Source organism: Suricata suricatta, chromosome 5, assembly GCF_006229205.1.
Source record: "Suricata suricatta isolate VVHF042 chromosome 5, meerkat_22Aug2017_6uvM2_HiC, whole genome shotgun sequence".
NCBI lineage: Eukaryota > Metazoa > Chordata > Mammalia > Carnivora > Herpestidae > Suricata > Suricata suricatta.
In genome coordinates, this window is record NC_043704.1 from 148,206,359 (window position 1) to 148,234,271 (window position 27,913).

Genomic DNA, 27,913 nt, shown 5'->3' on the forward strand with positions numbered 1-27,913 from the left:
GGGTCCTGGGATTGGGCCCTGCATTAGGCTGTCTGCTGACAGCACTCTCTCTCTCTCAAAATAACTAAACTTAATAAAAAAAAAAAAAGAGTTGTGGGAAACCCTGGGAGATATGTGACCTTTGTGCAGTATCAGCCATACTGAGTTTTGTTTTCAGTGGATTCCACTCTGGCTGCTCTGTGAGAACAAGAATGGGATCGGGAAGACTTGTTAAGAGCCTTTTAAGGGCTTTTAAAATTTTATGTTCTTCATTTTCGCAACTCTTTTTAGATCTTATTTTTCCTTTTATCTTCTCTTTGGAAAGGAGGAAAATAAACAGTATTATGACATACGAGGTTACCCTTTCTCTTTTCTTTGGACTCCTCTTCCTTTGATGCCCTCGATAGAGTTGGAAGGAACCTCAAGAGCTCACCTGGCTCGCTCCCCCGCCTTCAAGGCAGGTGACGTGTTCTCCCCACTTCACAGGTCAGCCAGCTGAGGCCTAGACATGAGCTCAGTGATATATAGAGGCGACATGTCTGCTAAGTAGCTGAGCAGGTGCTGCCTAAGTAATGCTCCTCTCATTTCACGTGTTAGTGCTGGGAGATAGTCTGCCGGAGCAGGGTCAGCTGCTGGGAACCCTGGGATGGGAGGCCTGGAGATGCAGAGATTCCGTAGCGTTGTTGGTGTTGCAGGTTGCTTCCATTCAGGGCCCTAAGGCCACGAACATTCATTGAAATAGAGATGTAGAGGGCGCCCTGGTGGCTTAGTCGGTTAGGCTTCCGACTTCGGCTCAGGTCTTGATCTCGTGGTTTGTGGGTTTGACCCCTGTGTCTAGCTGTGTGCTGACAGCTCAGAGCCTGGAGCCTGCTTTGGATTCTGTGTCTCTCTCTCTCTCTCTATCTCTCTCTCTCTCTCTCTCTCTCTGCCCCCCCATCCCCCCCTTGCTGCTCACACTATTCATTTTTTGGAGACAGAGAGAGACAAACATTAAACTACATACATACCTAAAAATTTTTGAAAACTAGAGACTTAGGGGTTGTCTGGGTGGCTCAGTCTATCAAGTGTCAGACTTTGGCTCAGGATGTGATCTCATGGTTCATGAGTTCGATGCCTGCTCTGGCAGCACCAAGCCTGCTTTGGATCCTCTGTCTCCTCCTCTCTGCCCCTTCCCCACACATGTGCACACACACACTCTCATTCTCTTTCAAATATAAACAAACATTTAATAACAAAGAAAACAAAAACAAAGATTTAGGCTTTGCTCTTTAGGAATTTGGGGGGAGGAATGGTCTGAAATGTTTGCTTCACTTTGGATCGTAACTTTTCTTTTCCTGTTTTTTTTTTTCCCCCAGAAGAAAAATTTGCCCAAGCAGTGTGTTTTTTGCTTGTAGACCTATATATATTAACCTATCAAGCTGAGAAAGCTTTGCATCTTCTTGCTGTCCTAGAAAAAATGATTTCACAGGGTAACAATAACAAAAATGGGAAGAATGAGGTGAGTGTTTTAATGTGGTCAGATTAAAATTTATGGTTAATATTTGGGGTTATTATTTTGATGGCTTTATCGAAATATAATGCACTGTACAGGATGGTCACTATCGTTAATAAGGCTCTATTACATATTTGAAAGTTGATAAGGGAGTGGATGTTCACAGTCCTCAGCGCAAGGAAAAAAAACCTTTGTAATTGTACAGTATGGTGATGGATGTTTTAGCTAGACTTACTTATTTCACAGTTGATACAGATACCTAACTGTTATGTGGTGTACCTAAAACATAATGTTATATGTCAATTATACCTCAATTAACAATTTTTTAAATAAATAATAATCAAAAGAATTATGCTTACCTTCAGGCGGCCCACATTCTCTCTAGGGAGAGACAGATGAGTTAAATTTTTGATAAATGAGGGCGGCCTGGTTGGCTCAGTTGGTAGAATGTGTGGCTTTTGGTCTCAGGGTCATGAATTCGAGCGCAAAGCTGGACCTGAACCTATTTAAATAAAAACAGTTTTTTTGATTAATGACCTAAAAAAAAAAAGTAAATATAATTCACATCCACAAAATTTACCTTTTAAAGTATATAATTCAGTAGTTTTTAGTTAATTTACCTTTTTAAAATATATAATTCAGTGGTTTTTAATATTCTCACTAAATTATACAACCATCACCACTATCTACATTTTCATCACTCCAAAAAGGAACCCTGTATCAGTTAGCACTTTTTCCCCTTCCCTCAGCCCCTGGCAACAACTAATCTTTTTTTTTTTTTTTAAGTTTATTTATTTCACAAAAGAGAAAAAGAGGGGGAGGGGCAAAGAGAGAGAGGGAGAGAATCCCAAGCAGGTTCTGTGCTGTCAGAGTGGAGCTCAATGCGGGGCTCAAACTCTGGACCATGAGATTGTGACCTGAGCCAAAACCGAGAGTTGGACACAACCAACGGAGCCTCCCATGTGCTGCTAGTGTACAATCTTTGTGAATTTGGACTATGCTGTCTATTTCATGTAAATGGAATCCTACAATATGTGGCCTTTTGTGATTGGTTTCTTTCACTTGGTATGATACTTTCAAAGTTAACCAAGTTGTAGCATGTATATTTCTCTCCTTTTTATGGCCATTTCACACTCCATTGTATCAGTTTGCCACATTTTTTACCCATGAGATGATGGTCATTTAGATTGTTTTCCACATTTGACTGATAATATAAATGATGCATCTGTGAACATTTGTGTACAAATTTTAGTGGTGGCGTATGTTTTCATTTCTCCTGGGTACGTATTTAAGAGCAGAAATGCTGGATCATATGCTAATTCTATGTTTAATGGTTGGAGGAACTCCCAGCCTGTTTTACAGAGTAGCTACACAGTTATATATTCCTACCAGTGTCTTATGTGGGTCTCAGTATGTTAGCGTCTTTTCATGTGTGAGATACTAGCTTTACAGAGTGTAAAGAGCAGATTTAAGACAATAGAAACCCCAAATCTGGATAAACAGGGCAGCTTTCACTAGAAAACATTTCATCATTAAAGTTCTTTAGAAAAGGTCCACATTTATGACATGTTCTCATAAGAGACTTGATCTACATTAAGAATACTTCTGGGGCGCCTGGGGGGCTCAGTTGGTTAGGTGTCTGACTTCGGCTCAGGTCATGATCTCACAGTTTAGGAGTTCGAGCCCCGCATTGGGCTCTGTGCTGACAGCTCACAGCCTGGAGCCTGCCTCGGATTCTGTGTCTCCCTCTCTCTCTGCCCCTCCCCCGCTTGCTCTCGTGTGCACGTGTGCACTCTTTTGCTCTCTCTCTCTCTGTCTCTCTCAAAAAATAAACATTAAAGGGGCACCTGGGTGGCTCAGTTGGTTAAGCATCTGACTTTGGCTCATGTCCTCATGATCTCGCAGTTTGTGGTTTCGAGCCCCGCTTCCGCTCTGTGCAGCTCAGAGCCTGGAGCCTGCTTCGGGTTTTGTGTCTCTCTCTCTCTCTGCCCCTCCCCCACTCATACTCTGTCTCTCTGTCTCTCAAAAATAAATAGACACGGGGCGCCTGGGTGGCTCAGTCGGTTAAGCCTCCGACTTCGGCTCACGTCAGATCTCACGTTCGTGGGTTCGAGCCCCGCGTCAGGCTCTGTGCTGACAGCTAGCTCAGAACCTGGAGCCTGCTTCCGGTTCTGTGTCTCCTTCTCTCTCTCTCTACCCCTCCCCCTCTCATGCTCTGTCTCTTTCTGTATCAAAAAATAAATAAAACATTAAAAAAATTTTTAAATAAAAAAAAAATAGACATTAGGAAAACCTTTCTTATTTTTAAGTAATCTCAGCTCCCAATGTGGAGCTCGAACCCATGACTCTGAGATGAAGAGTTGTGTCCTCCACCAACTGAGCCAGGTGTAGCACCCCCCCCCCCGCCCCCGTATGGTTTTTGTTTTGCTTGTTCTCTAGTTGTCAAGGGATGGTCCTCTCTCTTCCTGTTCCCACCCTTTTGTTACCAAAGGAGTATTTGTAAAAAGCAGATTGTCAGTCAGTACCGTTCCTTCTACCTCTGTAACTTCTTGAAGTTTAAAAATAAACTTCTAACGTTACTTTTCCTGTTTGTCAGATGTAGATAGATAATTCAGTTGGGGCGCCTGGCTGGCATCCGACTTGAGGTCAGTTCGTGACCTCTCAGTCTGTTCGAGCCCCGCGTCGGGCCCTGTGCTGACAGCTCAGCGCCTGGAGTCAGCTTCCGATCCTCTGTCTCCCTGTCTCTCTGCCCCTCCCCTGCTCACACTCTCTCTCTCTCTCTCAAAAATGAATAAACATCTTTAAAAAATACTTAAAAAAAGATTTCAGTTAAATCATCTTAATGTTATTTCTAAACACTGTGTGGTAAAATACTTTTTTATTTTTTATTAATTTTTTTAATGTTTTTTATTTATTTTTGAGAGAGACAGTGCGAGCAGGGGAGGGTCCGAGAGAGAGGGAGACACAGAATGTGAAGCAGGCTCCAGGCTCCGAGTGTCAGCACAGAGCCCGACGCAGGGCTCGAACCCATGAACTGTGAGATCATGACCTGAGCCGAAGCCAGACACTTAACCAACTGAGCCACCCAGGCGCCCCAATACTTTGTTTTTATATTCAATACATATAAGAGTTGAAAAAGTACAGTTTTCTTCAACAGATGCTTGTGTCCTCTGCTAGCTACTAAGGTGACAAAAATGAGGGTGATTTTGCTTTTCCAGGAACTCTGCTGTGTGGGAGGAGAGAGACAGGGCAGCCTGTGTCCAGGGCCGGGAGGAAGGTGGGTCGGGACTGTTCCGGAGAAGTTTGTGTGTTTGAATTTAGACCTCGAGAGATAGACTGACCAGACAGAGTGGATCAGGACTGTGCCCTGGCAGAGAACTCAGCACAGACTGGGGGAGGGTGGTGGAGTGGAGGGCTTTCCCTAACCTCAGATGCACAGTATGCCTGCATGGAGAGCAGGAGACCGGCAGGCAGTGCTGGGTCTCTTTTTTTTTTTTTTTTAATTTTCTTTTCTTTTTTTTATAGTTTATTGTCAAACTGATTTCCATACAACACCCAGTGCTCTTCCCCACAAGTGCCCTCCTCCATCACCACCACCTCTTTCCCCCTCCCCCTCCCCCTTCAACCCTCAGTTCGTTTTCAGTGTTCAATAGTCTCTCAAGTTTTGCATCCCTCTCTCTCCCCAACTCTCTCTCCCTCTTCCCCTCCCCCTGGTCCTCCATTAGGTTTCTCCTGTTCTCCTGTTAGACCTATGAGTGCAAACATATGGTATCTGTCCTTCTCCGCCTGACTTATTTCTCTTAGCATGACACCCTCGAGGTCCATCCACTTTTAATTTTCTTTTAATGTTTATATTTGAGAGACAGAGACTGGGCGTGAGCAGGAGAAGGGCAGAGAGAGAGAGACACACAGAATCAGAAGACAGGCTTCAGGCTCTGAGCTGTCAGCACAGAGCCCGATGCAGGGCTTGAACTCACGGACTGTGAGATCATGACCTGAGCAGAAGTCGGATGCTCAACCGACTGAGCCACCCAGATGCCCCAGTACCAGGTCTCATCGTGAAGGATGTTGGACACTACTAGGAATCTAGGGTATGATGTTGCCAGTGTTTATACCAGAAACATTTTTAAGAAGGGAATGTGGTGATTTGTTCTGGGTTCCAGAAAGAGAACCTCATGTTTTGCCTGAGTAGTATCTCTGCTTTTTCAACCTGGCTTATCGTTATGCTCAATGGGAACTTCTCAAAAGTAGAGTTCCCTTAAAAGAGAACCAACAAAAGTTTCCTGTTACTCCAGACTTTATGCCTGAACGTCTGGGAGTGGGACCCGGGGTTCTGAAGTTTGAAAATGCTTTCTAGGTGATTCAGATTAACTCGCTTGGAAGTCACTGATTTAACTGATTGCAAACAAATTTTAATTTTCGTTATCTTTGCTTCACCACCCCGCAGTCTGGTAACAACACCAACAAAGACGCATCTAATCATAAAGCTGAGAGCGGAGCCCTAATAGAAGCTGCGAAGTCCAAGATCCATCAGGTGGGCAGCTTCCCAGGGGCGTGCGCCACACGCGTCACTGGTGGTCGTGAGCAGTGGGGGACGCAGCAGCTCGTGGGCGTCAATACTTCAAGGCCTGTGTGAGGCTTTGGCATTGGAGTTTTATAATTTAAACATATTCATCCTTCTAAATACATTTGCTTAAGATGATAATGCAGTATCATTTCTTTTAATTATCTGATACAAGATTGAGAGAAGTGGCCTGGGAATGTGTTGGATGATAAAATCAGTTTGTCGACTGTTAAGATTTATTCTGAATTGGTCACGTGCACATAAGAATTGATAGGAATTATAGAATTGCTGAATCGCTATATTGTACAACTGAAACTAATATGACACTGTATGTTCATGACACCAGAATTAAAACATAAATTAATTAAAAAAGAATTGCTAGGATTTTTTTGCTTGGAATTTAAGTATAAATTTTATTCTACCGTGGTTTTGTTTTTTAGAGTGTGTTCTGAGAGTACAATAAAAATAGGTTCCTTGAGGATAATTTAAAATTTGCTTTTGCAAGTAACTGGCATAACTCTGTTGTAAATAGATTGGGTTGAATTTCCTTAACTAGAAAGTACAAACTACCTCACCGTGTGTACGTAATCTACCATAGTTGTTACATACTCCCGTTTTCCTTTCATAGTATAAAGTAAGGGCTTACATCCAGATGAAGTCCCTGAAAGCGTGCAAAAGGGAAATCAAGTCCGTCATGAACACAGCTGGAAACGTAAGTTTCTTCTTGACTTTTTTTTCTTTTTTTCTCCAAGTTGTGACTTTTATGTCCTAAAACTTTCTTGTTTGGATAGTAGATATTTGTCAGTTTTAAGTAGTTTATCTTAGTCTTCTTAGAGTGTATATCTATCACTAGGTAAGAACCTTGACGTTGAGTTGTGAAGCAGTGATCACACTGTGGCTATAATTTAATACAGTACTTTTCTCACTTAAAATTACGGCAAGCATCTTCCCTTGGTATATAGCCCTCAAAACCACCATTTTAAGTAGCTGTCTAGTACTCTGGGAGTTGTCTATCACAATTCACATAAACATTTACTATTATTTCATACCTCAAGATTTTTTTAGTTTGTACTCAAAACATTTATTTAAGATAAACAGTTCAGTCGTAGCCTATACCTGCCCCTTCCCGATGATCTTTGGCTTGACAATACCTTCAGTTTGACTAATGCTATCCAATTCTCGACCCACCCCTCCACTGATCAGTAATTTTTAAGACCTTAGAGGGAAAAAAATTCTTGTAGACATTCTTGGTGTTTTTAGGAATACTGTTAATTTTAAGTGTGAAGTCATAGGCAATATGGCTTGTAGTAGGAATAGTTCAGGAAAATGGGCCCTAGGAATCCCAGGCAGGATCCAGAGTGGTCACTGGGTCAGTACGCAGGTGATGTTTGAGGAGAACAAATTCTAGCCAAGGTCTGAGGGGTAGACTAGAGGCTAAGAGGGAAAGGCCTAACTAGCCAGCTAACCAGTATCAAACCTTTTTTGAGTTGAGATAAAAGGCATGATTTCTGCCCTACCGGCTGCCACCGGCCTAGAGGAGAGAGAACCAAAATAGCTGCCTGTCACGCGGGGTAGTAGTGCTACGGGAGTCAGCGGGGAGAAGTGCTGCCTGGAGTGAGCCCGAAAGCCTGGTTTCCTCAGCGATCGGGGACAGAGCAAAGCACGAGCAAGGGCTTAGAGGGAAAGCCTACGGCTAAGCATGCCACCCAACATGTGACTCGTGTCCCAGCAAGATTCACTCTGGAAAATAAGGCGTTCTGTCAGGCAGCTCTTCCATCCATAGGATGTCACTGTTTTTAAATCTCTCTTCAGAAGAACATCTGGTTATTTGTATCATTCTGGGTTGTAATGAAGGTGCATTTGTATCCTAAACAATAAGGGAGACCATCAGTTTCTCTAACTGTCGTTGAAATGAAAGGCTTAGGTAGTGCTGCTACATTGGCTTCCAGTTAGCAGTGTGATAGGTATACAGACATACTGGATGGATTCTTTTAGGCAGGCCCTTAATTTAGTTTACAGGGTGCTTTCTGGTAGCCTTCATTATTTTGGATTGTGAGCAATAGAAAATTTTGAGGGCATAGTTTTTTGTGAGCATGACTTAAATTATATTCTTGAATACATGCCAGTATAGTAGTGTGACTATGATCTTGTTACACATCTGAAAACAAAACATAAGCAACTTATATTTCCTTTACAGTCTGCACCTTCTCTGTTTCTTAAAAGCAATTTTGAGTACTTAAGAGGCAATTATCGGAAAGCTGTGAAGCTGTTAAATAGTTCAAACATCGCTGAGCACCCGGGATTCATGAAAACAGGTAAAAGAAAACAGAATTCTGGTCCACTCTTTTCTTCTGTCTTTTGTTGTTTCCTATACTGCTCTTCAGTGTGATTCTTGCTAATTTTTTATTTTTATTTTATTACTATTTTTATCTTAGTAGGGGAGGGATGGAGGAAGAGATGGATTCTTAAGTAGGCTCCAGGCTCAGCATGGAGCTGACGCAGGGCTCGATCCCACAACCCTGGGATCATAACCTGAGTGGAGATCAAGGCTCAGACACTCATCAACTGAGCCATCTAGATGCCCCTGATTTTTTCCAAGTTTTTATTTTTATTTTTTATTACTGAGAAAGAGATTAAGCAAGGGAGGGACAGAAAGAGGGGGAGAGAACTGCCAAGCAGGCTCTGTGCTGTCCACACAGCCTGAGCCAAAACCAAGAGTGGGATGCTTAACCCACTGAGCCACAAGACATCCCTTTATTAATTTTTTAAATGAAAATGTTTTATTATTTTTGCTGCAGAAAATTCTTGAAATCGATTCTATTATTTCCATTTCAGAAGAAGCCTCCTTTTACTTTTGTTTGACCTAATGTATGCTTGCTTTCATTTTATTTTATTTCTTTAAAGAAATTTTTTTTAATTTTTAAGTAATCTCTATACCCAACATGGAGCTTGAACTCACAACCCTGAGATCAAGAGTCACGTGCTTTCAGCCGAGCCAGCCAGGCGCCCCTCATTTTATTTTTTACCAGCTTAGAAACTATGTCCTGGGCATGAAGTCCTTGCGCTTTTGTTTTATGAAATGAGACCTTTTAAGGAAATGAGATGATAATGTTTTTAATTTTCCCTTTTTCCTCATGAAAGCTATGAGCATATGGTGATCTTTTAGACTATTACCATACTGAAAATATTTCTGTAGAGTTAGGAAGATAATTACTATTATCTACTCTTGCTTCTATTTAGAAAGTTTTAATGCATTTCTTGATCCTGTTGGTAAAATGAAGAGTAAAATTTTGGGCTTTAAGTTCACATCACTGTTGTTTTATGAAGAGAAAGGAGAAAAATGAATTTATTCAAGAAATAAACTATTAAATGCTTTACACCAAGTTTATTTATTTCTTTATTTTCAAAATGTTTATTTTTAAGAGAGAGAGAGTGCACACAATCGGGAAAGGGGCATAAAGAGAGAGGGAGACACAGAATCAGAAGACAGGCTCCAGGCTTTGAGCTGTCGGCACAGAGCCCGACATGGGGCTCAAACTCACAGACGATGAAGTCAGATGCTTAACCGACTGAACCACCCAGGCACCCCCAGCACCCATGTTGCACTCGCTCTCTCCCTCTCTGCCTTTCCCCCCACATGCTCTCTCTAAAAATAAAAATACAAAAGCAAAGGATGAGTAAGTTGTTTTTTTTTTTTAAGGATGAGTGAGTTTTATAGTACGTTTTGTTTTCGATTCTGCTCCCATTCGAACACAGAACGCACATGCAAACATACTCAGGCCCTCTCACCCTTTTACCTCTCTGTTGGGTGGGGTGGACGATAAGCCGTTATAATTCTCTTGGATATTCTGAGTACTTTTTTCTTTAATGTTTGTTTATTTTTGAGAGAGAGATTGAGACAGAGAGAGACAGAGGATGAGAAGTAGAGGGACACACAGAGAAGCAGATGGAATCCGAAGCAGCTCGAGGCTCTGAGCTGTCAGCACAGAGCCCATGCGGGGCTCAAACTCACAGAGTGCGAAATCATGACCTAAGCCAAAGTCAGATGCCCAACCGACTGAGCCACCCAGGCGCACCACTTTTTTTTTTTTAACTTTTGTTTATTTTTTGAGAGAGAGAGCAAGCCTGGGAGGGGCAGAGAGAGGGGGAGAGAGAAGTCCCAAGCAGGCTCTGCACCGTCAGCACAGAGCCTGACACGGGGCTCAGACTTGGGAAGCGTGAGAGAGAGATCGTGACCTGAGCTGGAGCCCAGAGTTGGACACTTAACTGACAGTAGAGTGAGGAGCAGGACATACGGTTGACTAGTCAGTAGATAGGATTGTCCAGTAGGAAAGACTATTTTATACAGTAATTTTACTTTTGATACTTTTCATAGTTACTAATTTTTTTAAATTTTTTTATGCCTTTTATTTATTTTTGAGAGACAGAGAGAGACAGCGCAAGCAGGGGAGGGTGAGAGAGAGAGGGAGACACAGAATCTGAAGCAGGCTCCAGGCTCGGAGCTAGCTGTCAGCACAGAGCCCGACGCGGGGCTTGAACCCACGAACTGTGAGATCATGACCTGAGCCGAAGCCGGCCGCTTAACCGACTGAGCCACCCAGGCGCCCCCATAGTTACTAATTTTAAAATCGTTCATTTGCTTCTCATGTGAACTTTAGTTTTTGCTGCTGACAAAAACATGCTTACTTTGGGAATAGAATGTTTCTTGACTTGTTGGCAGTGCTACCATCAGAGCCAGTCTTCTCCTTTAAACCTTTTGGTGTATTTCCTATCTTTTTTCCTAAACCTAATTTTGTCCTTTTAAATATCCTTGCTTAATTTTAAAATGTCAGAAGAAAACCTTGAGATTTTAGTGTGAAGCATTGAATATTGTGATTATTAATTTCCTCTGTCTAGTTGGCACTTTATATCACTGAGGAAAAGCTGAACTGTTAGTGAGTTGTTCTGGAGGAACTGGGGTGCGGTTTAGAGGAAAAATACTGAAGGTTGGCGTGCTTTCATTCCACCCAAGCAAAACCTAGAGGAATGAAGGATTAAAATGTGAAAATTATAAAAGCAGCTAAAAAACGAACCTGAATATTTTAACTTTGTGGTATGGAAAAGTTGATTAAACATTTCCAAAATATAAGGACCATAGAGTTTAGAAAAGGTGACGAGGGGTACCTGGCGGGCATCTGACTCTTGATTTCATCTCAAGTCATGTTCTCTGGGTGAGATGGAGCCCCGAGCTGAGCTCCCCACCGGGCTTGGAGCCTGCTTACAAGTCCCTGGCTCCTGCCGCCTCTCCCTCTGCCCTTCCCCACTCACACACGCTGTATTCAAAAAAAAAAAAAAAAAGAATTTAAAAAGATGATTAAATTTAACCACATAAAACCATGAAACTTTGATTACAAACATAAACCCATAAAACACACACACACTGAGCCAGGTCGCAAGACAGATGATCCAATGACAGTGTGGGAAATATTTGAAACAGACATGACCGAAGGTTTCTTTAGCATACCAATAGGTATCCAGTAAGAAAAACGTCTGTAACCAAATGAGAAAGTGGGTAAAGAACACAGAAAAGCAGTATGCACAATACAAACGCCCAAAAAGCATGAGGAGGACGCTCGGCCATAATGATACGTATTTTTTTTAATGTTTTATTTTGACAGAGCGGGTGCAGGTGTGGACAGGCAGGCAGGTACCGGCAGGGGAGGGGGAGGGAGAGAGACTCCCAGGCAGGCTCCTGCTGAACAGCAGAGGGGCGCCCAGGGGGCTGGGTTGAGTGTCCCACTCTTGGTTTCAGCTCAGGTCGCAATCTCCCAATCATGGGATCAAGCACAGTGCGGAGCCCGCTTGGGATTCTCCTCTCCCTCTGTGCCCCGTCCCTGCTTGTGCGCAGACAGGTGTGCACTTTCTCAGAAGTAACTTGAGTAAAAGAGCACCAGGGGCTTAAAGGTTAACAAGCAAAAGCGGGAATGTATGTATGCTGTTTTACGTATTCTTGCTATTCATTGAATACCTTTCTGTTTTAAATGTTTCCACATATAATTCATTCTTCCCAGTTTCTACATAGTATTTTGTTTGTGTGGATGCAATGCATATGTTATTAATACATATTTTTTGTCCTTTGCATCATTGTATCATTTGCCTATAATTATTAAAAGTTAAATCAGAAACACTAAACAGGCTAACAAAATCAATGTGAAGACTTGGGTTACCACTTTTAATAAAAGATTTTTAAAGGAAAGGAGCTTACAAAATGTTCAGATGTCTCTTAAATTTCAAGTGCCTTGTGAACTTTTCTGTAGACTCGGGATCGCGGTTACCTTGCTGACTCTAGTGTGGCATGTGTCAACAATAAAATCTGTGGACGGATGTATTTGTGTTTTCTCAGGTGAATGCTTGAGGTGCATGTTCTGGAATAATCTGGGTTGCATCCACTTTGCCATGAGCAAGCACAATTTGGGAATTTTCTACTTTAAAAAGGCCCTGCAGGAGAATGACCACGTGTGTGCACAGCTCAGTGCCGGCAGCACTGACCCAGGTGAGCCCATTGCCGGAAGACCGCTGGCACCTCACTGCCTGAGGAGAGCGTGGCCCGAAGACTGTGTCACCTCACTGTACTTTATGCCTGAAACTAATATGACATCGTTCCTAATGTACACTGGAATTTTTTAAATGATAGTTTTTTACAAGAAAAAATACAAATAACTAGGTAAATAGAGATCACGTGTCTGGTCAGAATGCATGCCTCACGTGCCTGCCTAAAATTGACATTGACCCTTCCCAGCAGGTCTGACTCTGGGGGTCAGTAGATATGCTGCGTCCTTCTCAGGGAAACTTACATTGCATTCACTGTTTCGTGGATTTGAAAATCAGTAATCACATATGGTAATGTTATAAAGCAAAGTAGGCTGCGAATGTCAACTGCCAAACTAGTTTTTTTATTTGTTTTGAGTAAGCTCTGCATGCGGCATAGGGCTTGAACTTAGGACCCAGAGATCGAGTCCCATGCTTTACCAACTGAGGCAGCCAGGCGTTCCTAAACTAGCTTATTATAGCTACGTTTTGCTTGTGCTGTTATGGACAGCATCTGACAATCTTTTTTGAGCAGATTCTTGGAAGTGTCTTCTTTTAATATTCATATGACATTAATCTTTTACCTGGAATGCTTTCAATCAAGCAATTATTTACTTTTTTAAATTTATTTTTTTCATTTACATCCAAGTTAGGTAGCATATAGTGCAACAGAGATTCCAGGAGTAGATTCCTCAATGCCCCTCACCCGTTTAGCCCACCCCCCTTCCATCAACCCCTCCAGTAACCCTCTGTTCTCCATATTGAAGAGTCTCTTATGTTTTGTCCCCCTCCTTGTTTTTATATTATTTTTGCTTCCCTTCGGTTCATCTGTTTTGTATCTTAAAGTATCTATGAGTGAAGTCATATATTTGACTTTCTGTGATTGATTAATTTCGCTTAGCTTAATACCTTCTAGTTTCATCCATGTAGTTGCAAATGGCAAGATTTCGTTCTTTTTGATCACCGGGTAATACTCCATTGTGTATGTGTACACACACACACTCACACACACACATATATACATATACACACACCACATCTTCTTTATCCATTCATTTAGGCTCTTTCCATACTTGGCTATTGTCGATAATGCTGCTATAAACACTGGGGTACACGTGCCCCTTCAAAACAGCACCCTTGTATCCCTCAGATAAGTACCTAATAGAGCAATTGCTGGGTCATAGGGTAGTTCTATTTTTAATTCTTGAGGAACCCCCAGACTGTTTTCCAGAGTGGCTGCACCAGTCCATATTCCCACCAGCAGTGCAGAAGGGTTCCTCTGTCTCCGCATCCTCGCCAGCATCTGTCACTGCCTGAGTTGTTAATGTTAGCCATTCTGACGGGTGTGAGGTGGTATCTCATTGTGGTTTTGATTTGTATTTCCCTGGTAATAAGTGACGTTGAGCATTTTTTCATGTATTGGTTGACCATGTATGTCGTCTTTGGAGAAGTGTCTGTTCATGTCTTTTGCCCACTTCTTCACTGGATTACTTGTTTTTTGGTTGTTGAGTTTGATAAGTTCTTTATAGATTTTAGATACCAACCCTTAATCTGATATGTCATTTGCAAATATCTTCTCCTATTCCACTGGTTGCCTTTCAGTTTTGCTAATTTGTTTCCTTCGCTGTGCAGAAGCTTTTTATTTTGATGAGGTCCCAATAGTTCTTTTTTTTTTTTTCGCTTTTGTTTCCCTTGCCTCTGGAGATGTGTTGAGTAAGAGGTTGCTATGGCCAAGGTCAAAGAGGTTTTTACCTGCTTTCTCCTTGAGGATCTTGATGGTTTCTTGTCCTGTATTTATGTATGGTGTAAGAAAATGGTCTAGTTTCTGGGGCACCTAGGTGGCTCAGTCAGTTAAGCATCCGACTTCAGCTTAGGTCATGATCTCAGGGTTTGTGAGTTTGAGCCCTGCATCAGGCTCTGTGCTGACAGCTCAGAGCCTGGAGCCTGCTTCAGATTCTGTGCCTCCCTCTCTCTCTGCCCCTCCCCCGCTTGTGCTCTGTCTCTCTCTGTCTCAAAACTAAATAAACAAAAAAAATTAAAAAAAAAAAAGGAAAATGGTCTAGTTTCGTTCTTCTGCATGTTGCTGTCCCGTTTACCCAGCACCACTTGCTGAAGAGACCTCTTTATTCCATTGGATATTCTTTCCTGCTTTGTCAAAGATTAATTGGCCATACATTTGTGGTGTGGGTCTATTTCTGGGTTCTCTGTTCTGTTCCATTGATCTGAGTGTCTCTTTTTCTACCAGCGATTATTTACCTTTTTAGAATATAAAACTGATGAAAAATGTATCCAAATTATAAGTCGTTTTTTTTTATATAGACTGTGAAAGTTTGAATAAGTGAGTGAACCACAGTCTTTGAACATATAGTATATTAGTTTTTATGTTCATAGTAAAGTTCCTGAATCCCCCTAACATTCACTGAATATTTCTGGTTTAGAAAACACATGACAACAAAATGGTTAACCAAACTGAAAGTTAAAAAAAAAAAAAAAGTGGAATCAGGACACCTAGGTGACGCACACGGTTAAGCATCCGACTTTGCACCCATCATGATCTCAGGGTTCATGATTTGAGCCCTACATCAGGCTCCTTGCTGACAGTATGGAGCCTGCTTGGGATTCATTCATTCATTCATTCTCTCTCTCTCCCTCCCTCCCTCCCTCCCTCTCTTTCTCGCTGTCCTTCCCCTGCTCTCTGTCCCTCCCCCACTCGCACTTTTTCTCTCAAAAACAAATTTTTAGGGGCGCCTGGGTGGCTCAGTTAGTTAAATGTCCAACTTCAGCTCAGGTCATGATCTCACAGTTGGTGAGTTCAAGCCCCGCATTGGGCTCTGTGCTGACAGCTCTGAGTCTGGAGCCTGTTTGGGATTCTGTGTCTCCCCCTCTCTCTGCCCTCACCTCCTGCTTGCACTCTGTCTCTCTCTCTCAATAGTAAACATTAAGAATTTAAAAAATAAAATAAATTTTTTAAAAAGGTGGAAAAGGTACATGGGAGTCAGTGGGTCCCTGTCTCTTTTCTTTGCCTTTCTGGAAAATCGTTGCCTGGGGAGCTGGCACATGTGAAGAGGGCTGTCTGGCTGCAGCAGCACAGGCAGCTGAAATGAGTCTGGAGGGTATTTGTGGGGTCGTGGCGGAAGCCCCTCCCTGGTAGAGAGCTGTTATGACTTCACAGTGGACACTGATGGTAAGCAAGGTGGTACTTAAGTACATAGTGGAATGAATGTTCTCAGTGTAACTGCTGTTTTTAATCTAATGATTTAATGATTTTTTTCTTATCTAATCTGTATCATTAGGCAAAAAATTCTCAGGGCGGCCCATGTGCACGTTACTAGCCAACAAGAGGTACGAGCTGCTGCACAACTGTGGCATCCAGCTCCTTCACATCGGAAGGCCCCTGGCCGCCTTCGAGTGTCTGATCGAAGCCGTGCAGGTCTACCACGCGAACCCGCGCCTCTGGCTCCGGCTGGCCGAGTGCTGCATCGCGGCCAACAAGGGCGTGAGTGCTCCTGCGCGTCCTTTTGAACCCTCCCCCAGCCTGTTACGTAGGAAACAAAAAATACCTGGAAACATAGAGCCCTCATCCCATTTCAACTCTGAGGAAATGTAAAATGGTCTGTCCTTGAACAGTTGGATGAAAGACTTAGTTTCTTGAGGTCGTTTCTTACCATCCCGCTTCTCGAAGCATAGCGGCCTCTGTCAGCAGTCACATGAAAGGGTGAAGCCGTTGAGAGGGTCGTCTCCTCTGGACCAGTGGTCTGCCAGCTGCTCGGGGCGGGGGCCGCATCATCCAAGGGTGTGACAGGGGTGCAGAGAAGGACTAATGGTGACACCGTGAGCCGTGTATGCACTGCTTTCCTTGTGATCAGTGCACAGATGACCAAGCTGTGTCCCCGCACGTTTGTCCACAGTGACTGTGAGGTAGATGGAGGCCGGTGTCCATGGGCATCCTTGCCTAGGTTCTCTGTGCGTGGTGGTTGGTGGGAGCCTTTGGAATCTGGAGTGGGGAGCAGTCTGTAGGAGGGAGGGGGAAAGACAGCCTCTATCAGAATCAGCAGATGCCTGTACCCCGTCTTCCTCCCCACCCTTGCCGTGCTGCTCTCTGCCGTGTGGAGATCGGGAAGCCTGGCACTGAGGGGTGCCAGCCTGCAGAGATACGAGGTGCTCGGGCCACCCTCCCACTGCCGGGCACCGCCTGCTCAGAACCGGCTGCAGACGCCTGCAGGTGCAAAGCCGCTCACCTGGCGGTTCTCCCGGGGCACTCCAGTGGCTAGGATTCGGGTAGGCTGCTGGGGAAGAGGAGAGTGCGCTCTCTGAAGGGCTTTAATGATTTACTGAATTGTAATTTGCCTTTTAAAAGACAACTTTCTTTTTTTTTTTTAAATGTTTTTAATGTTTTATTTATTTTTGATAGAGAGAGAGACAGAGCATGAGAGGGGGAGGGGCAGAGAGAGAAGACGACACAGAACTGGAAGCAGGCTCCAGGCTCTGAGCTGTCAGCACAGAGCCCGACGTGGGGCTCAAACCCACGAACATGAGATCTGACCTGAGCCGAAGTCGGAGGCTTAACCGACTGAGCCACCCAGGCACCCCAAAAGACAACTTTCTTACGGGATAAGTCTTTTTTAAAAATATTTTATTTTTGTTTATTTTTGAAAGAGAGTGCTAGCAGGGTAGGGGCAGGGAGAGAAAGGGACCAAGGATCCGAAGTGAGCTCTGCACAGACAGCACAGGGCCTGACGCGGGGCTCGAACTCATGAACAGTGAGATCCTGACTTGAGCCAAAGTTGGACACTCAACCAGCTGAGCCAGTCAGGTGCCCCTTTGCCTGGATAACTCTAGGCAGAATTTATGCTTTTTAAAAGAAAAATCTCTAGGAATTGCTTATTCTCTGTAATCCATTCATGAATTTAAGTGTTGGAGGCCTCTCATTTGGACACATATTGGAAACCAGGGAATGACATCACCCAGGGGGTAGAGAAACACAGTGAGGCTGAATATTTTCTTTTAAAATTACTTATTTTTAGGGGCACCTGGGTGGCTCAGTTGGTTGAGCATCCTACTTCAGCTCAGGTCATGATCTCATAGTTGATGGGTTTGAGCCCCATGTCAGGCTCTGTGCTGACAGCTCTGAGCCTGGAGCCTGCTTCTGGATTCTGTGTCTCCCTCTCTCTCTGCTCTCTGCCCCTCCCTCCCCTGCTTGCATTTTCTCTCTCTCTCTCACTCTCAAAAATAAACATTAAAATAAATTTTTTAAAAAAGAGTATGGTTTATTATTGTGGACTTCTAGCTCCAGTCCGTCTTTGTTTTCATCTATTGCACCTCCAGATCTAGCTTGCGTGACCTTGCTTGACCTTAAGAATCAGGAAAGAACATATGGATGAACCATTATAAATTTATCACCACAAATAGGAAAAGAAGTCAGAGTAGAAGTGCCTTCCAATAATGGTTCAGAATATCCACTTTTTGTTATTTGTCATTGATCTTGCTTGGGTGCCCCCACAACCCAAAATTTCTAGTCAGAGCAGTTTTGTTGTACTAAGCACCGTGTACTAATTTCTTGTTAAAGTGAATATACAGCAAATCCTTGTTTTACCGGAAGTCATGGAAGTTCCCCTCTAAGAGAGGTCCAGTAGGAGCTGTGGGTGACAGTACAGAGACTTGGTGCTGAGACGGACTTCCTACAGGGTGAGGTCGGCTCTGCGGGTTCCCACGGACACAGGAGAGCGGCACCTTTCATAAAATGGCTCGCTGGGGACCGCCTGTAGGCAGCCCGGAGATGTGGGGTGACGGGGCCGGGAACGCAGTTGGCACCACGAAGCTCTTGTAGTGCGGGGATGCTGTGTGCGTGACACGTCCTGACCCTACGTGTGCGTCGGGAGCTGGCCCTGTGGTCGGTGTGCAGTGCACAGTGCTTCAGACTTTCAGGTTCCTAGAAGGAAAGACTCGTGCCCATGTACATTGTGACACACAGCTTCTCCGAGTTCATATGTTGTTAAAATTTAATTAATGCTTTCAATTAAGAGAGGCACGATCTGTGTTCTAGGGGGAGAGCCACCTCCCTTTCTCACTGAGGCCTTGTGACTGTCCTGCGCTTCCTCACTCTGGTGTAGCAGGGTCCCCGCGACGTAGACTATTCTAAACAGACTGTTCTGCAAAAATGCTTAAGTTGTTCTCACGTTGCCTTTTGTCCTTAGAATTACCTCAGACTTCATATTAAAACATAGCATATATCACAGACTTGCAGCTTCATGTACTAATTAGCCATTCTTTTCTTCTGTACGAACATACTTCCTTTATCACCAAAACACACTGATGGGCCACAAGAACTTCCTCGGAGTAATTGGAAAAGTGTGAGATCATTTCTCACATCCCGCCTTACAGCTGCATTAAATTAATTGGAAATTGTTTGTATTTTTGCAGACTGCTGAACAAGAAACTAAAGGCCTTCCGAGTAAGAAAGGAATTGTACAGTCTATTGTTGGCCAGGGCTACCATCGGAAGATAGTTCTGGCGTCACAGTCTATACAGAACACTGTGTATAAGTAAGTGATCTGCAGAGAGAAAGTGTGGATACTTAATATTATTTCACTTCACATCATGTTATTTACGTGTAAAAACATGCTTCAGATTTCTCATAGGGGGAACCCCTTTGTAACTAGGTCTCGTTCCTACGTCAACAGCCAGATCCCCGTATGTAAGTCCACGGTGTATATCATCTGACACAGGGTTTCAGTTTATTTCTTACGATTGTGCCCAAACTGTTGATGGCCTCAGAGAAGCTGTCTATTCAGTACCATTATTCACAATGTCCAGAAGAGGGCACCTTGATGTTTCCTTCTTATATAATGTATCATTGATGCTTTTTATTCAGGTATTTTCTAGAGGCCCGAAATCTAATTCTTAGTATTAGGAGAAAAAAATGCAAATACATAAGTAACCAAAGCAATATAAAGCTGTCATGTGCAGAACCTTCAGCTGAATAACTTTTAAATATGAACATCTTTGGGGCACCTGGGTGGCTCAGTTGGTTGAGCATCCGACTTTGACTCAGGTCATGACCTCACAGTTTGTGGGTTTGAGCCCCATGTTGGGTTCTGTCCTGACAGCTCAGAGCCTGGAGCCTGCTCTCGATTCTGTGTCTCCCTCTCCCTCTCTGCCCCTTCCCTACTCACACTCTGTCTCTCTCTCAGAAATAAATACACACTAAAAATATTTAAATATGAACGTCTTTATCTTATATAAAGATTCCAATTTGGAGTTGCTGTTATTTTTTAAGTAGTAGGTTTTGTAAAAAGTTTGCTGCTTTTTTTCTTTCCAAAAAATGAAATTGTTCTTTAGCATTTAAAACTTTTTCCGAGGTCTTTTTTTTTTTTTTTTAAGTTTATTCATTGATTTTGAGAGAGAAAAGAATTCCATCCAGACTCCAGACTACCAGCGCGGAGCCCAACGTGGCTCAGACTCACAAACTGTGAAATCATGACCTGAGCCAAGATGAGTCAGATGCTTAACGGACGGAGCCACCCAGTTTTAAAATAGTGTCTGGGACACACTATTTTGTTCTTACTTTGTTTCAAATTTAATGCAGATTTATTTTTTTAAAAACTTAAGGTAAAGGATTACTTTCCTACAAATTCAAAATTATCACTATTTTAGACTTCTTATTTTTCCTAATAAAGTTTAGTTTGGTGTATCAATAGAAAGTTAAATACAATCTCAAAAAAATTGTCAGATAAAACAGATAATGCATTTTTGAAAATGAGGATCAACCGAAACAAGGCACCCATGTAAAAATCTTGTTCCTTTCTCTCCAGTTGGCTGGATACCCGGCCTGGCCCTTGTCTGCGGCCCCTCTGTTAGTTAGCGTGGACACCGAGCGTGACGGGGCCTCCGAGTTGCTTGCCGTCCTCGTCCCAGTCCTGGTGACTCAGGCCGCTTACACTTTCTATGCAACATTTAGGGCTCAGGATCTTCAGCATTTTCTTATAAGTGCTGGTGGTCAAATTTTACCTGTCCAAGAGCAAATTTTCATTTTCAGTTATATTGGGTTTATTCCCTATGATAGAAAAGTCTTACTAGTTTTTATGTTACTTACTTAGCTAATTCGGTGTTATTGTTTTTAAGCGATGGACAGTCTTCAGCCATTCCTGTAGCCAGCATGGAGTTCGCAGCCATCTGTCTCAGAAATGCCTTGTTGCTCTTACCGGAGGAACAGCAAGACCCGAAGCTGGAAAATGGGTCTAAAACTAGTAATCAGTTAGGTGGGAGCGCGGAGAGCGGTGAGAGCAGCGAAACTTGCAGGTATGCTACTCCCTTTGACCCCCTTTGGTGAGACCCCTCAGGACTGCGTTAGGAAGCCTCTGGGTCCTTTTGATGAATCCCTAAAATCTCAAGACCAAATTTCCTAAATCCTCTGTATTGAATAATAAGAAAGGAAAAGTATGAATCTTAAGTATTTCTGGAAGAGAGGAAATAAAGTGAAGGTGAAGGGAGGAGAGAATCTTGGAAGAGAATAGTGGGAGAAACAGGTTTTCCCTGACTGGAGATAGAGCTGTAAAGAAATCCTTCACTCTCAGAGATAGCACTTTCTTTTACTTTTATTAAAATACATACTTAGATCCTAAAGCTCCTCATTTCTTCTTATCCTCCCCCTTTTCTCTTAACATACCATAGACCACTAGCCTCTAGAATATTTCTATTAGTTTCTAGTTGTTTTAGTATAAGTGTTATGCCAATCTCTAGAAACTAAACTTCTAGTAAAACTAAAACACTATCATATATAAAGTTCTTTTTACACATGGCACCTTTAAATTCAAGCCTTTCCTCCTAGCGTTTTTTCTGGATTATTGTAAAAATACGTTTATTAAAGAAAATTAGAAACAAAACTGTGGGGTTTTCCCCTCCAACCAGAGGTTACGTTTTACTATAGTTGATAAAAAAGCAATCAGAAGAATGAGAAGTGTGTGGAAATACTGGAGTGGTCTCCTTTGTAGAGATATTGTTTACAATTAGAAATTTTTTTTTAAAGTTTAACGTTTTATTTATTTTTGAGAGAGGGAGACACAGAATCCGAAGCAGGCTCCAGGTTCTGAGCTGTCAGCGCAGAGCCCGACACGGGGCTCGGAGTCAGGAACTGGGAGATAATGACTTGAGCTGAAGTCGGACACCTAACTGAGCCACCCAGGCACCTCAATAATTAGATATTTTTAAAGGCAATATTGTGTATTGGAGAAAAGAAGTTGAAATCCAGTGTAGCTTTAACACATTGGTGTTGTTTTTTTTTTTATTTTTATTTATTTTTGAGACAGAGCATGAGAGGGGGAGGGGCAGAGAGAGAAGGAGACACAGAACTGGAAGCAGGCTCCAGGCTCTGAGCTAGCTGTCAGCACAGAGCCTGACGCGGGGCTTGACCCCACGAACATGAGATCTGACCTGAGCCGAAGTCGGAGGCTTAACCAACTGAGCCACCCAGGCGCCCCAACACATTGGTGTTAACCAAGTTACTAAGCAATTTTCATTGGTTGGTTTTGTCTCTTGCATGTTTGCCATAAAACATTGCATGGAAGTGGGGATAGGGAAACCAAACTTTATATTTAATTGTTTATTTGCTCTTCATAATTAAGTGTCTGTCTTTATTTTAGCAGTAAAAGCCATGATGGAGATAAGTTCATTCCAGCTCCACCATCTTCTCCGTTGAGAAAACAGGAATTAGAAAACTTAAAGTGAGTATGTGAACAAAGTGTAGCAGCTACTGCATGTTATTTTTAGTCTTTATTTTGTTGATGTTATGAATGGTGTTGGTGGAAGGTCGGGTGTCAGACCAGTCTTTCAATCTGGTGATAACCCTGCTAGCCAGAATGAGTTCTTTTCTTTTCTTTTCTTTTCTTTAAATGTTTGTTTATTTCTAAGAGACACAGCTTGTGAGCAGGGAAGGGGTAGAGAGGGGCAGACGCGGAATCTGAAGCAGGCTCCTGGCTCTGAGCTGTTACGATAGCACAGATCCCACCGCGGGGCTCGAACTCACAGACCGGGAGATCATGACCTGGGCAGAAGTCAGATGCTTAACCTACTGAGCCACCCAGGCGCCCCAGGATGTATTCTCTTTTAAGTAATTTGTTGAATCTGATTTGTGAATACCCACATATATATATATTCATGTTTATTTAATTTTGAGATAAAAAGTGAGAACACAAACAGGGCAAGGGCAGAAAGAGAGGGAGACACAGAGTCCAAAGCAGGCTCCAGCTGTCAGCATAGAGTCCAGCGCGGGGCTTGAACCCACAAACTGTGAGGTCATTACCTGGGCTGAAGTCAGATGCTTAACTGACTGAGCCACCCAGGTGCCTCCAGAATTTTATTTTTAAAGTGTCAAATTTATCACTCTACCTGCTTTTTATCCATTTCATGTAATGTAGAAAGGCCTTCCTTCCTCCAAGATTTTGAAAATAATTCACACGTGTTCTAACATTGTCACAACCACCAATCTAAATTTGTGTTTCCTGTAGAGTTTTGTTTTATATAAATGAGCAAAGTGTAGGAATCTCTCCTGGCTGTGTAATTTTTCATAGCTTAGTCCGTTTGATTAAGTTCATTTAACTGTCAAAGCATGATCAGAACTATAAATGTTGAGATTTTATGTGTAAACAGTCTAAAATTAAATTTTATAAAATAATATGTCTATGTCTCTTTGCAAAAAAAAGAAAATCTGGAAGGATCTGTGTCAAAACCTTCATAGTGGTTATTCCTGAAGGGTGGAATAACTGATGATTTTTATTTTCTTAGTGGATACCTCTTTTTTCTCTCTTTCAAAAGGAAGACATTTCAAGATATTTCATTAATGTTAGTGACATTCCTCCTTGCATACCTAGTGTTTTGGAGGAAGATCAGCAAGTCGGGTGTGCCATTTTCTCTCTCTCTCTCTCTCTCCCCTCGCTCCCCCCCCCCCCATTTAAAACAAGACGCGCCCTTTGCCCACCCTGTGTCCTCAGCTGCGTGTGCTCCCAGCAGGGCACTGCTGTCGGTGAGCTCAGGGCCCCACGCGCCATGCTCACCTGAACCACAACTTTTTATCAGGAGGAAAGAATTAATCCTCTGATTATAGAGGAAAATCTTAAATTTCAAACGTAGAAATGGGGAGTTGGTCATTTAAAGTACATTTCTAAAGTAGTGTTTTGGCTTTTGTAAAGTACTGTAACAGATTACCAGTGAAACAGTGGCAGGAACAAAATATCCAGAAGACGGTTGCCATTGAATAAAATAAAACTGAATTTTTACTAAGCAATTAAATTCCAACACTATAACCAAAACTCACTCTGCTAGATTTTTGTCCTGAGTAGAAATCTGTGAAAACAAAGCAGATCACGGGAAGCTGACCGGTATTGGCATAAAGCGAGCTGGTGGGGAAGGAGGTGGGTCGTCATGTTAGCCAGGTCAGAGTTTGGAAACATGCTCTCACTTGCGAACAGGTGTTCTCCCCCCGTATTACTGCTCAGTGTTCCCTGCGGATGTCTCTCCGTACGCAGCCACCTGTATTTCATATTTATCTCAGGGTTGGTTTAGTTTGCATGGTAAAAGTCTCAGGACAAAGAGTTATATGGTGTAGGAGTGGCTGGCTGGCTTATTTGGAAGAACATGGACTCTTGATGCTCAGGGTCATGAGTTCAAGCCGCACTTTGGGGTAAGTAAACTATTTTTAAAAATGACATGATGTAAAGTAAAATTTGACCCATCCCAGCCCGCTGTTTCCAAGGTCTTCCAGAGGGCTAACCAGACACTGGTTTCTTTTGTGTCCTTCTAGTGAGATTTTGCATTCTTATGTCAGCAAATGGATATATGGTATTTTTAAAGTTTTATTTCATTTATTTTGAGAGAGAAAGAGTGGGGGAGGGCAGAGACAGAGGGAGAATCCCAGGCAGGTTTCTCACTGTCATGAACTGTAAGAGCCAAAATCAAAAGTCCCATGCTTAACCAGCTGAGCCACCCAGGTGTTCCCATGGTATTTTTTTGGTTTGTTTTGTTTTTACTTATTTTTTAAGAGCGAGAGAGAGCATGAGCAAGGGAGCGTCAGAGAGAGAGAGAGAGAGAGACAGAATCCACAGACAGACTCCAGGTTCTGAGCTAGCTGTCAGCACAGAGCCTGACACGGGGCTTGAACCTATGAACTGTGAGATCATGACCTGAGCCGAAGCCAGACGCTTAACCGACTGAGCCACCCAGGCGCCCCTCCTATGGTATTTTTTACACTAACAGTTGTATAGTGTCCATCTTGTTCTATACCCTGCTTTTCCCATTTGACAGCATATCTTTAGGGGCGCTGGGTAGCTCAGTTGGTTAAGCATCCAACTTCGGCTCACATCATGGTCTCACAGTTTGTGAGTTCAAGCCCCACATTGGGGTCTGTGCTGACTGCTCGAAGCCTAGAGCCTGCTTCGAATTCTGTGTCCCCCTCTCTCTCTGCCCCTCCCCTGCTCGTGTTCTGTGTCTGTCTCTCAAAAATAAATAAATGTTCAAAAAGCATTTTAACAACAGCTATCTTTAGAGGTTGCTCTGTATGGGTACAAAGCTCCATTTCATTCTTTATAATAGGTACATAAAATTGTGTTATATGGATGTGATATAGATCATTCTTTTACCTTTAGCTGTTTATAATGTTTTTGGTCTTTGTTACAAATAATGTTGCAGTAAATAATGTTGTGCACGTTTTTTTGTTTTGTTTTTTTTAAACACGGAGCGCTGCACGAGTTTGCGTGTCGTCCTTGCGCAGGCGCCCTGCCCACCTTCTCTGTGCCGTTCCGGTTTTAGTATGTGTGCTGCCGAAGCGAGCCCTGTGCACGGTTTTTAAGGAGAATCAATCCTTAATGCAGAACGTATTTACACAACTTCTGTATTTAACTTTCACAACTGTTTTGGACTGTTGTATTAATCTTGGGATTGCTGTGTGCATGTGCTGGGCAAGGATGTTATCCTGTAGTGGTGGAGCAGCTGCAGAGCTGCGGGAACTAACTGTGCGCCTTCTTCAAGTGGCTCGAGAGGGAAGGCGGGTGCAGGGTGGCGGCTTCGCCTCGGGGTTTGCATCTTTCATGGCGCAGCTCTTGGCTGTCCATGTGTCCTCCACGTTTGGAGGATGGTGATTTCTAGAGAAAATTAAATTACTTCCCTGTTTCTGTGGAAAGGGGCAGAGGGTCTCCGTAGGGAATTCTGTCATCATAAAGTGAGGTCAAGATGGGCTTGCTCGTGTACACTAACCTTTCTTCTGATGGAGCGGACGCGAGAGCAGGCATGGGACAGGGTGGAAGGAGCCCTGGGGTGGATTCATAAGAAGGACTGCCCTGGAGACAAATGGCGCAGGCAAGGGGCTGTCAAGGGTTCGAGTCGTAATTTTCAAAGCTGTAATAGCTCCTGACGCAGGTGGGCATGCTAGAGGGCAGCCCTGTGGTGGGAGCAGTGGTATTACATGGACGGAAGGAGACTAAGCACGTTGGTTTTCTGTGTAGATCATGGAATTCCTGGAGATTCCATCCTCTTCTGACCTGAATTCTTCTGTCATTGGAAATGTGTGTGACTAGTGTATAGTTCAGTTTTTATGGACCATTCTCTTTGACCTCTGGTGCTCTGTAATACCCAAGGCACCAGTGTAAAACCTCATTTCCTATTTTCAGCATAACTAATACACAGTCAATTATCATGAGTCTGCTAATGGCCACTTCTTATAGTATGGGTTCACAGCCTCTCAAGTACTTTTTTTTTCATTTGTATATAAATGAGGGTGGGTTCCAAAAAACTCATTCTAACCAAGCTTCAGATAGACATGTTTTGAAGGAATTGTGAGATTCTGTATTAGAATTAAGAGAGTTTTCAGAAAAATATTGTCACAATTAAAACAAATTTGCCCCAAATCAGGAAAATGTGTCAGAAATTAACGAGGCAGTTTAATTGTGAGGCTCAGCTGAACACTGTTAGAATATTGTTCGGGTTCTGAATCCCTCCGAGCTCTGCAAAGCCATCAGTTCCATTCAATTAAGAAAGCACACATTCTGCTGCCTTAAATTAAATAAATGCTGTGACTCACCATTTTCAAATAAAAGGTGATTCTGTTTCTAGGAACTTACCCAAGGGAAGTGAAAACTTGTCTACACAATAAATAATAGCAGCTTTCTCATGATAGACAAAAAACTAGAAATATCCAAATGGTCCAGATAACCATTAGTAGGAGAGCGGATGACTAAACTGCAATCCACTTTACACTACTCCGCTATAAAAAACACCATCGATGCGGTGGCTGGATGGTTCATTTGGTTAAGCATCCAACTCTTTTTTTATGTATTTATTTTTAAAGGTTTATTTATTTTGAGACAGCGAACCCTCATGTGTGTGAGCAGGGAGTGGGCAAAGGGAGAATTCCACGCAGGCTTGTATTGGCAGCGCAGAGCCCAGTGCGGGGTTTGAGCTCCTGAATCGTGAGACCATGACCTGAGCAGAAACCAAGAGTCGGATGCTCGGCCAGCTGAGCACCCGCGTCTACCTCTTGATTTCAGCTCAGGTCATGATCCCAGAGTTGTGGGATTAAGTCCTGTATCAGGCTCTGTGCTGAGCATGGAGCCTGCTTGAGATTCTCTTTCTCCCTCCGTCCAATGGCAACAACAGATTATTGATATGATTGAATCTCAAAACGTGTTTCTGGGAGCGCCTGGGTGGCTCAGTCGGCTAACCGTTCGACTTCCAGTTGAAGTCATGATCTTTTTATTATTTAGTTGTAAGAGTTCTTCATGTATTCAGACACAAGACCCTTATCAGATATATGATTTACAAATATTTTTTTCCATTCTGTGGGTTGTCTTCTCAGTTTTTTGAAGGTGGTCTTTGAATCATAAAAGTTTTTTCATTTTAATTGAGATTAAAAAAATAATGAAAGAGATGTAAAAGTTTTTCATTTTGATGAAATTCAACTTACATATTTTTTTCCTTTGATTATGCTTTCTGTGTCATATCTAAGAATCCTGTGTTTTCTTCTGAGGGTTTTATAGTTTTAGCTGTTACATTTAGGTCTTTAATCCATTTTGAGTTAATTTTTATACATGATAAGAGAGGTAAGGTCTCAACACTTTTGCATAGTAGTACCTCATTAACAGTAAAGAAATAATAAGTTCATAGGATCTGTCACATACTGACATTTCATTATTGCTTAGTGGTTTAATAGTCTGGGGTGTGTAGTGAGTCTGCATTTTATAGAGCATCTTTGTTATTCATTCTGAGATTTGTGATATTAGCTGAACCTACAATTTCTGAAACTGAAACGGAGGCTGCTCTAGAACTTG

At 42.7% G+C, this 27,913-nt stretch overlaps 1 protein-coding gene and 1 non-coding gene across 2 annotated transcripts in view; one reads left to right on the forward strand and one right to left on the reverse strand.

The window, feature by feature from the left end:
- CNOT10 (CCR4-NOT transcription complex subunit 10) overlaps positions 1-27,913 on the forward strand; it is a 55,145-nt gene that overhangs the window by 12,191 nt on the left and 15,041 nt on the right. The window contains exons 5-13 of the mRNA XM_029940471.1: positions 1,335-1,477; positions 5,919-6,005; positions 6,664-6,747; positions 8,233-8,350; positions 12,418-12,567; positions 15,896-16,098; positions 19,023-19,144; positions 20,724-20,900; positions 22,241-22,321. Coding sequence (XP_029796331.1) covers positions 1,335-1,477; positions 5,919-6,005; positions 6,664-6,747; positions 8,233-8,350; positions 12,418-12,567; positions 15,896-16,098; positions 19,023-19,144; positions 20,724-20,900; positions 22,241-22,321 — 1,165 coding nt within the window. The remainder of the gene's footprint in view (positions 1-1,334; positions 1,478-5,918; positions 6,006-6,663; positions 6,748-8,232; positions 8,351-12,417; positions 12,568-15,895; positions 16,099-19,022; positions 19,145-20,723; positions 20,901-22,240; positions 22,322-27,913) is intronic.
- Positions 25,318-25,424, reverse strand: LOC115293048. The gene has a single exon (XR_003909315.1). It is a non-coding gene; the product is annotated as a U6 spliceosomal RNA (small nuclear RNA).